Here is a 12345-nt window from a genome sequence, read left to right as displayed (position 1 = left end):
GTTCAATCTAGTGATAGGAAAAACCATTCTGATTCGACACATTTTCCAATTCAAGCATTGGGATCATGAACGCTGAAAAAAGTTTGTAACCGTCAGAACCTTAAAATCTACTTTTTGCATCGTGAAAGTAGCTACTTTCTCTTTATACTTCGTGTAAAAAATGAAAATAACGAAAACACACTTTTAAGAATATCCGGTATAGTGATTTGAGAATCGTCTTGAATTACCATCGTCACTTTTATAATCATAATCGATTACCAATGATATGATAAAGCGTTCTGATATCCATATCAGTTATTTTATAAATTAATAATTGCGAAATTCATCATTGTAATTCAGTGCTAGTAACCTCGTGACAACCCCACAGCCCATAGAAAGTATCAATCAATCAATCAATCAATCAATCAATCAATCAATCAATCAATCAATCAATCAATCAATCAATCAATCAATCAATCAATCAATCAATCAATCAATCAATCGTTTATTAATGTCATGAGCAACAGTTTGTTGCAATAGACAAAACTATACTGAATTACAGGAGATATAAAATAATATTTAACATAAAATGTAAAAACAGATGAATACAATACAAATGAAATACAATACTGGTAATAATAATAATAACAATAACCAATACTAATAATATCTTGAACCTAAAGAGACGAAGACATCACTGGATACCAAGCCGAGGTATTAAGGGATAATGACACACAATAGTAGGTAGGCTGAATAATTTGGATCCAATTGTTTAACCGAATACAAAGAAATTCCAATTCCTGAAGAATTATAATAATTGAATTTGTAGAAATTTTAACATTTTCATCGGAGACTTTCCCCCTACAAAGAACATTAGGCTATATACAATTTTGAGTTTCCGTGTAAGAACGTGCATATATAACAAATTTACTCTTTTTTGTTACGTATTTTGATTCGTGTGTGTTTCACTGTTTATCATTCAAAGTTTTTGTATAGTACCGACGTTGATAAGACTACGAAAATCATACAGTAAAAACAAGGAAGAGATTTCTTTGTACTACTGGCGCAAAGACATCTGTGTTTGGTATACTGAAACAAGAGGACTTATTATAGCCATCTTGTACTAAAATTACTAACATTTCTCCGCAACTTTGTCACCTTTTTTTGGAAAACATATTTTGGTTAAGCTATTTTATATTTAGATTTTAGGTGACAGAAATAAATAACTTGAACATCTGGGAAGAATGTAGGATTATTGAATTCCCAAAAATATACAGTCTGATCCGTTTGGGTATGAATACTATTAATTTATTACTATAATGCTGTTATGGTAGTAGGAAAAAATTCTTGCTGGTTATATTATGATTAAAAGATGGCAGTTTCCATATATGACAGTCAACAATGCACAATCTGAAAGGACAAATGAAATCTTACATGATTAAAATGGCTACTACAAATCAACAGCGAGCACAATGTGTTCTTTGGTATGCTAAATTTGAGAGTGTTAAAAGAGTTCAAAGGAAATTTCGACGTGAGTATGGTGTGCGTAATGTACCTAAATACGATTCCATAATGTTGTGTTATCGAGCATTAATATAAATCGGTTCTGTGTTAAAAAGAAAAACATACAAGAGGTCGCAGGCGAAACCCAGTACGAGAAGCCGCTATCTCTTGGCTTGGCCTCCAAACTTCCCAGATCTAAACCCTCCTGACTTCTTCGTGAAGGGTTTTGTTAAAGACATTGCCTAATCACAGAAACCCAGGAACATTGATGATCTGAGAGTAAAAATCACTCAAGCTTTTCAACAAATCATATCTCTTATGTTACAACGGACATAGGCTGAATTGCATCACAGTTATGAGTTGTGCAGTTTGAGCAATGGGGGTTATGTTGAGCTCTGAGGAATCTCCCATCTTTCAGTGTTATATGCACAAAGTTTCAACAAATAAAGTTCAGTAGTAAATGTTTTACGGTGTTTTTATTTTATTCATACCCAAACGGATCACCCTGTATTACTCTACATAACACATGGAAGGAAAAAAATAATGTGGACAGACAAAGATTCAGATTGTTAGATCAATAATGTTACAGTGGGACCATCTCATGCCCTGATATGATGATAATATTTGAAGGGTTCAGAACCATAGCGGGCCAAGCGCCATTTAATAAAACCGCAGAAAACAAGGGTTAAAATGAAGTTATTACCATAATTCAATGGAAACATATAGCAAGTAATATAAAGTATACACATTAAAACTAAATTATATGTCAATCTTCATTAAACTATGGTATTCACTTAACTTTAACCTTGCTTTCTCCGTTTTTAATAAATGGCGCTTGGCCCACTATGGCTCTGAACCCTTCATTTTATATTTAAATTTTCACTTTACCTAAATATTTTGAAGAATTATTCATAATAAAAATAATTATAACAAATATGTTTCCTCTTATTAAAACACAAAAACAAGCCATGCTTAATAAAATTATTGTTTTAATTCAGGTCTCTCTAAAGTGTTAAAAAATGTAAATACTTCACAATAAGAACTAAATATTAACATAGTTTTATTTAAATACACAATTTATTGCAATAACTAGTTAATGTTCACTCATGAAGTAAAATTTATAATCATGATTCGATTGCCAATAAATAGACATATCCATTAATATTGTAATTGAGTAGTAATAGTTGATACCCGACTCAGAAATTGTTGGAGAGGGAAGTTGCTCTTTTTACACTAAAAATTGAGTTTACGAATGTATACATGCGTCGTCAAGAGCTTTTATTTCTGTATACCAAAACAAAAAAGGCGATAGTTAAGTGTTTTTCATTGAAGACCACTGATAAATTTGAAAAGGAAAAGTAATTCTCAATTAAAACTTTCTGGAGTCTATATTTTTATGACTTTATAAGATTCACCTATACTGTATTTCAAATGATCTTTACGTAATAAATCTGATGTAGACACAGTATACTCATTTTCCTCTGATGCTACATGTATGTATTTATTCACACTGCAAATGGGTAAATACCCGGTGGCAGTGGTAACTAATTATACTCAATAAGGACAATTAATAATAAATGTAAGTAATAAAAAATACAATTAATAATACGAATAATTAATAATAATAATACTAATACTAATAATAATGATAATAATAATAATAATAATAATAATAATAATAATAATAATAACACACTGAAGAAATCACAAACCATTGGTTGAATTCCATTAGCAATCAGTTCATCAATCAGTTTGTTGTAGTAGTCGATGCCAGCTTGATTGATCTCGTTGATATGCCCAGTAGGGAGAATTCTGGTCCATGAGATTGAGAACCGATATATATCGACCTGAAAAGATTGTTAACGTTTTATGAATGTTAGAATAACTATAGCTTATTAAATTATTACATCGAAATGAAATTGTATTTATTGCATAATTAATATCCTTCATGCTTACTCCTAATTCCTTCAGAAGCTGTACATCTTCTTTGTACATATAATATGAATTGCAAGCGACGTCTCCATTCGATCCGAGGTTGATTTTCTCTGGATTGTTGTGTGTGAAAGTGTCCCAAATACTCTCTCCTTTTCCTAGAAATAACGAGTTTTCGTACTTAATATGTATGCATTTTACACTTCCTACCATTATAGGCTGCCTACAAATAATAATAATAATAATAATAATAATAATAATAATAATAATAATAATAATAATAATAATAATAATGATAATAATAGTAATAATAATAATAGTAATAATAATAGTAATAATAATAATAGTAATAATAATAATGATTTATTTTAGCTGGCAGAGTTAAGACCGTAGGACCTTCTCTTCCACTCACCTAGCAAAAAGTATACACACATATGAATGAACTTACAAGCTAGAAAGAACACAACAATTTTACGTATATACAAGAGTTACTTATGAATTAAACCGTAAATACTATGAACTATTAATTAAACGGTGAAATACAAACTGTGTAGCAGAATTAAACTAAAATTGGCTTATATAAAATGTTAATATATTTCAAATAATGTTGAATAATAGGAAGAGATTATTGAGAGACAATTTTGAAAATATAGCACTAGCAGGATGCATGTATAAAGAAAGAAGTTGCCATAAAGTCAGTGACCGTTAAGTCAGTATAACTAGAGTGAATTGCTAAGAAGGTTATTGTTTAAGCTATTTTTAAAAATGTTTATTTTTTTGCAGCCCCTAATACTTTGTGACAAGGAATTCCATTGTCGCGAGGTGGATACTGTAAAAGATGATGAATAACAAGATGTTCTATGAAGAGGTATGGAATGGAAGCGATGTGGGCCCGGCAATGACCGCTGTAAACAAACCGCAGCTTTAGACTACGACGTTAGGCGCGTCCTCATGGGAAGGAATTTTCTCATGATATTTCTGCCAGTGATGAATTTGTGAAGTTACGACAAAACGTAGCGAAATCCAGTTTCGAAAACCAGCTGTAACGGTTGGAAGGGGGGAGAGAGAGAGGTCTTCGTGCTTGCCACACGATACCTCCCTTCTGGTTGAATGATCGTTCACTTCGCTGAGGCATGTGGAGTAAGGGCAAGCAGTCGGTTATTCGGCCTTGGACCTTCATGAAATATCGCGCCTCGGGAAAAAATCATATACCGTATTTTATCGAATACTCCGCGTACTTTTTTCTGAAATATACAAGTAAAAAGCAAGCGTGCATGGCTTATTAGAAATGAAGCTGGAAACATCCGATTTTCCTCCTGCGGAACTCCTAAGCTGGTAGCGCATGCCACTATCTTCCCGCGCAGGTATTCAGTTGTTAACATTGTTAAATGGCGTTTGGATTAGCAGTATATGTGTCAGAATCAAGTTTAAGTGCGGTAAGTGTATTGTTTGTGTCTTTTATTCTCAATTCTGAAAATGAGTACCACTAAAGGTATGAGATTGTGATCCTTTACTTGCAGAGATCAACTTAAAATTATAAAAAAATACAAAGAAACATGATCAAACTTATTGTTAATTGAACTGCATTTGTGTGTGTAATTGTTGTTAATTTGTAGTGAATACATTTGTTGAAAGTTTTATTTATTTTTCAATTTCAATTTTTATTTATAAGTTTATTTGTTTTTTGACCTTTGAAAAATGGGGTGCACGGCTTATTCGAGGGCGCGTGGTATTCGAGAAAATACGGTAAATATTCCTTAGTCTCAAGTCTTTTTTATGAAATTTTCAATTGTAAATAGGTAAAATACTATGCAAATAACATTAATTTTTCTGACGCTAACATTTTTGCAGACAACTTCATTTTTTACTTTATCCTATGTAAGGAAATGTAATATTTTTTATAATGGAATAATTATATATCTAACATAGACTACATAACTTTTTATTAAACCAATTCGTTGATATTGAATGTGTCCTGTAGTTTAGTGAAAACCGATTAATATAAATTGATATACGGTTTACCGAACACAACTATTTCTGTATCAAGAATGCAGAAAACATTTTTATCTATAAAAATTTTAAAATCAATATTTTGCAGCATCACAATGATCTACATTTTTCTCTAATCCAATAGTTCGTGCAATGAAAAGGTAAAATCCGGAAAGTTGGCGCATATCATTAAAAGCAATCTGCTAATGTATAAACCTTGAAATATTTAACTTAAATGCTAGACCTAATAACTGAAGGGATGAAACTTTTCTAAATTAAAATATGCTTGAACATTAAAAAAACATACATAACTTGATTATTACAATCAAGAGTTATTCTACTTTATAAATAAATAACTAAAAATAATAACACTAAAACAGATATCTTCTTAATTCTGGATTAGGAGCTTTTAGGTCCTATCCAAAAAAGTGAGATCCTGTATTCTTTGATAACCCGTTATGTTCGCCATAACTTGAAATATAAAGAAAACTTATTTTCAAGAATATAGGAATGTAGTAGGTTCTGACATAATAATTCGAGATTTAAGTATGATTAAAAGTTTGACAGTGCAGAAATAATGTAAGGTTAGGCCTTCCGTAGTTCTGTAACGTGCAGATGTCCTGTTTCCCAGGATTGTTCTGGATTTTAATGGTGTGTCCTGAATTGAGTTACATTTGTCTCGAAATGTGAAAGATTGGAAAAATAGTACAATTCTTTGCTCATTTCTGTAAAATTATTTTTTTTTTTAAATTCCTTATTCATTTTTTTCAAGACCCTGTCCAACCTATATGTTTAACGTCGTCATTAACGCCGTCTGGTGTATCCAATAGGGGTGTATTGAAATGAGAACGTAATAGCCTAGATCACATATACCCAGATTCCTCGGCGTTATAGGCTTTGACGGCAACAACTTTTGTCAGGTTTACTATGCCGCCATCTAGTTGTTACATAAGGAGTCACGTCGCAACTCCCATTTGAATTGCATTAGCGACTGTACTGCCATCTCGTGTTCGTTTACGGCGGACGGGTGGCGATCCTGGTGGTTATTCTCTTCAAAGTGCAACCGATTTTAACATAGGAATGAGCAATCTATATGTGATCTGGGGTAATACCATATCACGTACTAGGTATTATATAGTATCTTTATTCTTTATTCTCGTTGGAAGTTGATTTATTACTGATAAGATTTAAACACTGTATCATGCATTTTTTTGTATAGATCAGGCTGTAATATCCCATTATTTTTCAGACTTCAACAATAATTCAAAGGAAATTTGGGAAATTTGAAAACATAGCAAAAATCATAACAAAATAAAAAAGTTTTGGCCCTATATAATTAGTTGAAATACATAAAACGAATAAATTCAGTTGTATTACAAATTGAATTAATCCAAATGTGTAGTCACGTTAAGGTAAGCAATATCATCACCTGTCCTGGATTCCTGAGAAGAGAAAAAAAATTATGGTTTATTTAAGACACTCGCAATTGCCGAGGTTATATCAGCGTCGCCGGTGTGCCGGAATTTTGTCCCGCAGGAGTTCTTTTATATATCAGTAAATGTACTGACAAGAGCGTGTCGCATTTAATTGTTGTCGCATTAAGCACACTTAAATACCATCGACCTGGGCCGGGATCGAACCCGCAACCTTGAGCACAAAAGGCCAGCGTTATACTAACTGCGTTACCCAGACTGACTCCTGACAAAAAAATCTGGCAATCCTGGTAACGTGTCGCATCCAATGTCTTGCAACTACAAATCCACTACATAAACAGAGAAGGCAAAGAAAGGAGAAAACATCCCACCTGTTTGGTCTGGATTGTGAACTAGTCCTTGATAACCGAACAGATAAGCCTACTCTTTCATTATTTCTTGCTTTCTCTGATGAGAACCGATACCGTACATAGCTGGGAAACGTTATACACCACAGAATCAAACCTGTAAATTCTTTTTAGTAAGTCTTGATGTTTTTAATAACCAATATACAAACGTAATAAAAAATACACAAATGAAGATCGACATATTGGAATTATGATGTCAGAACTCAGGTCAGAAACATCTTATTAATTTTTTTATTTTACTTGGTTATTTAACGACGCTGTATCAACTACGAGGTTATTTAGCGTCGATGGGATTGGTGATAGCGAGATGATATGTGGCGAGATGAGGCCATAAATTACCTGACATTTGCCTTATGTTTGGGGAAAACCTCGGAAAAACCCCTACCAGATAATCAGTCCAAGCGGGAATCAAACCCGCGCCCGAACGCAACTCTGTATCGGCAGGCAAGCGCCTTAGCCGACTGAGCTACGCCGGTGGCCATAAGAAACATTGAGTTTACATTTGTATAATATTAAAAAATCGCAAAATATTGCACCTCATTAGTTTCGGTATTCGGGTCTTCATGGTACATATAACAACTATGACCGATAACATTAGGTGTTAATAATGTTTCACAAAACAACTTTATTATATCACACAGACGATAGCAGTGCGGAAGAATGTGTTTCAGAATGAAACTCTTTATCATCTAACTCAATTGCACTTTGGTTTATTTACTTGCAAAGGATAGAGTATCAGCCTCTCTTACTGATAAAAACTCTAAATCTTATTTATGTGAGCCAATTGGTCAAGGTCAGCTTCTTACATAAATGATAATCTTCATTACTTTTTCTTTTTTTTTTTTCAAAATATAATTATGTCCTTGATGAAGATATCAGTCTACATTTCCAAGAAATTCCTATTTATGAATATTTCTCAACGCTGTCTGCAATGCAGCATTCACCAAACCCCACAACGGCTTATATTTGAAGGGTACGCTGGCGAGCGCAACTCAATATTATGACTATGACGTTCACTCTTACTTCAGAAGAAAATACATGAACCTATCGGGAATCGAACCACGCTATTCCGGCTTGCAGCAAAACACTTTAAATGTAACGCTATTACAAAAAAAAAAAGCTGAATTTATGAGCCCACAGTTCCATTCTATTTGGAGAAATATCACCTCACCTCCATTCAAGTAGTTGGGCCAATGGTCGGCGCTAGAGGCACAATATCTCACCTCTTTGTAAGTTTCTGCAAGAAGTTCCAGCTGAACAACGACTTCATTCGTGTTGTTTCCCTTACTGCTATCAGAGGATCACTTGCCATTTTAAAATACTATTTGTACTTTGTTTCCTAAAAAGGAAGAACTTTTGTTTGAAATTCTAATCTGTTTGCTTACTATGTTTAGGCCTATTATAGTGTGCTATTGTCTTTCCTGTTCTTAATTACCCTTTTTGTTTCCTATCTAATTTCAGTTTTGTTTTCACTCTCTGTGTGTTAGTTATGCTTTGTCCAATGAGGCAGTCCCGTTACTGGGAAAGCTGAAAGAGTGACTTTCTAAATAATACTAGTGGCTTGTGCAGGAAATGCTGCAAACCAAGTTCATTGGAAGTTCAAATAAAATATTTTCATTTCCGAGGCTAATTTGAGTGCTGATAGCGGCAGATGAAGAAGATTCCAGTTATATGTTTCGTAAATTGAGTGAGGCTTATAAGGAAGGAGGCCTATCAATTAATTTCAAGAAAACAAAATACATGGTTGTGGGTAGTCGCAGCAAGGTAAATTTAGATACTGGGGATACACAAATAGAAAATTCTGAGTCATTCAAATATTTGGGTAGGCCTATTACCCTCAACAGTCAGGCCAAAAGTGATGAAGATATCAACAATAAGATTGTTCAAGGAAAGCGGGCCATTAGACAATTAAATACACTCCTGTGGAATGACAAGGTAACAAGGAAAACTAAGATAAGTATATAATATAAAACTATAATAGAAAGTATATGTACCTATGGATCTGAAACTTGGGAAATGAGAGACAAGATGAAGAAGAAATTGTTGGCTTTAGAAATGGATTACTGGCGCCGTAGTTGTCAAATTTCGAGGATGGACCACATTAGGAATCAGGATGTCCGTAATATAATGCAGGTATCAGGAGATATCTTACAATTAGTGGAAACTAAACGCCTGATATGGTATGGGCATCTCCAGAGAATGTCAGCCGACCGCTGGCCTAATAAGGTCTTCAACTGGACTCCCCCGGAAAAAAAGAGAAGAGGAAGGCCAATGAAAAATGGAGCGAGGAGGTTCAGGAGGATACGGTCTGCAGGGGTCTACAAATGGGCGATTGGCAAAACCGGAGTACTGGAAGTTGAGAAGCGGGATACATACATACATAAAATATTTTCAGATTTATTTTCAATGAAGAATACCAGATATTTTGAAAGTTAATTTCCTTCCATAATAACGAAATATACTCCCTCTGAATGTTTTTTTTTATATCAAATACTTTTTCTTGAACTTATCCATCTTCAGTTCTTGAGTTTCAATGCGAAAACGCAAGTAACAATATCAGGACGATCAGTGGATTTTTCATGTGGAAGTATAGCAATAGCTATTTCAGGTCTTTACGGATTGTAGATAAGAGTTAAGAAAATGTTATGTTTGCCATGCTTTTCAACAACAGACATAGCATCTTGGTACTTGGTATAGCTGCTGCTAAACTACTTTCAACTGTAGAGGACAGAATCACTTTTCCCTGCTAATAGATCTTGCTGAGGTGGTCGGGTGGCTACAAAATCTTGTAGGCCTCTTGTAATTTTTTCCTCCAGATAATACTGATCTACCAAATATTTGCTGCATTAACTTGTATGACTAATGAATGTGTGAGAAATGGCTACGAACAGCAATTCGAAATGGTACAATTGAAGTAAAATCATTTTAGTGAGCTTGTTTTGCTGGCGTCGAGCACAGAGTTGCAATTGTGATTCATAAGGAAGGAGGAGGAAATATAATATAATCACGTCACAGTGAGGGCTTAATTTAGTGCACTTGTCTGCCATGCTCATATTTTGGTGACTCACCATCTTCGGAGACAAAAACACTAGCAATGTGCTCTGCAGTTAAGTTTAATGTATCGCCGTTGATCTAACCCAATTTGATCAACGAAACTTAAATCTGCAGGTCGCACGTTTTCTTCATTTGCCAATATTTTTCCCGCGTTTTTGTAGGGAATAACTTAAAGATTGTTAGCAACAACATCTGACAACGTTTGGAGTATATTAGATACCCGTACCTGTGAATACTGGACATGATTTTGGCAACGTAAAACATTTGCATATGTTTGAATCAATGACGTGTAATTGGCCATAAGCTCGTAATGAATTGTTAATGGCGGAAGATCAGAACGTAAGTTATTTATATAATATCCCATATACTTTCAGTAGTATAAGCTGTTGTGAGGAATCTATTGTTGAGAACGTAAAATGAGGCGAATGATAGACTACATCAAAGTTGTAGAATCTTATATGCGCCCTAAATAAAAATTTTCATCGTAACTCATTAGCAGTTTCAGGCTTTCATTCATAGCTGGTTGCCGGAAATAAACTAACTCATCACGGCAGCAGGAAGCGAAATGGCCTGCTATTTTCCCTACAACAAAATGATACATTTTTTTAATTAAACCAAAGGAATATGAAATTAATTTTGATGTAGTTTAGAGACGCAGTCAAAATAGAAAGCATGACTCAATTCAAGCTTCTTTCATAGTACTGCACTTCTACCTAGGAAAATTAGAGAATCACACATATAAATATCTACACCACACCACCATTAAATATATGAAAAGACCCACTCGACTTGATTAACAACTACTATAAAAATATCTCATTTTAATAATCATATTGCTATCTTATGTACGTATTATAGTTTTTAGTAACATATACAGCCTATACTATATTAAAGTTACTCAGTAAATTATAGAAATGAAGATCTAATTTATCTATGTCTACTTATATATCCCCAAAAAGTTTCACTTTCATATCATCAGTATAGCATTAATGTGTATAATTAGTGACAAATACTCACATCATGACATTAACTGTAATAATATTTCATTTTTAATGGTAATAATGTCATCAAACATTCTTAAGTTTTATAGTTTTTAATATCCAATACGCAGCTGTACTCAGGAAAATTATGCACCAGAGAATCAGACCTGTAAATTATTATTAGTAAATCTTGATGTTTTTAATACAAATATAGAAATGTTCTAAAAAATACAAAAATGAAGATCGACATATTGGCGTTATGATGTCAGAGCACAGGTCAGAAAAACTAAGCTCTAAATATGTTAGAAATCCTACAGGTCATGACCGTCGTGATAATGTTTATTTCAGTGTGTTTTGTCTTACTCTGAAAAGTCATTAGTTCTCACAACTGACGACAGATGGATTTTGGAAAATAGGAAAATTAGGATGTAGGAAAACTGATGTTTCATTGAAAGCTATTTTTCCCCGCGTATCCTTGGATGCTGAGCTTCAATATGAGGGGTTAGTAATTAAAATCCGTCCAGGAGTTTTCCCGTAATTTCCATTACCGGTTCAATTATATACATAGATTTCCTTTTCATCCTCTGATTGAGTGGAAGAGAAAGCCTTACGGCCTTAACTCTGCCAGAATATATAGGTAAAGCATTATTATTATTATTATTATTATTATTATTATTATTATTACTATCGGCCTTTTGTATTTAGTAATGATTAAGCAAGTATAAATAAATAAATAAATAAATAAATAAATAAATAAATAAATAAATAAATAAATAAATAAATAAATAAATAAATAAATAAATAAATAAATAAATAGTGGGATATGATGTTAGAGACTGGATTAATCTTGCACAGGATAGGGATCGATGGCGGGCTTATGTGAGGGCGGCAATGAACCTCCAGGTTCCTTAAAAGCCATTTGTAAATAAATAAATAAATAATTTTTTCTGAAAATTAGCATTACATTTTCTCCAAATCCTAAAATCACAGAAAGAATACAACATGGGCCGTTCGCGTGTAAAACAAGCTGAATAAATTCTCTGAATTGTATTTTATGAAATATCATTA

General features: G+C 33.3%; 1 protein-coding gene across 1 annotated transcript in view; it reads right to left on the bottom strand.

Moving 5' to 3' along the window:
* LOC138708995 (myrosinase 1-like) overlaps nucleotides 1–12345 on the bottom strand; it is a 32763-nt gene that overhangs the window by 19944 nt on the left and 474 nt on the right. The window contains exons 2-3 of the mRNA XM_069839422.1: nucleotides 3439–3572; nucleotides 3195–3329 (exon numbers count right to left, since the gene is read on the bottom strand). Coding sequence (XP_069695523.1) covers nucleotides 3195–3329; nucleotides 3439–3572 — 269 coding nt within the window. The remainder of the gene's footprint in view (nucleotides 1–3194; nucleotides 3330–3438; nucleotides 3573–12345) is intronic.

Source organism: Periplaneta americana, chromosome 11 (genome assembly GCF_040183065.1).
Source record: "Periplaneta americana isolate PAMFEO1 chromosome 11, P.americana_PAMFEO1_priV1, whole genome shotgun sequence".
Taxonomy (NCBI): domain Eukaryota; kingdom Metazoa; phylum Arthropoda; class Insecta; order Blattodea; family Blattidae; genus Periplaneta; species Periplaneta americana.
Note: the sequence above shows the minus strand (reverse complement) of the source record. Positions and strands in the feature narration are given on the sequence as shown.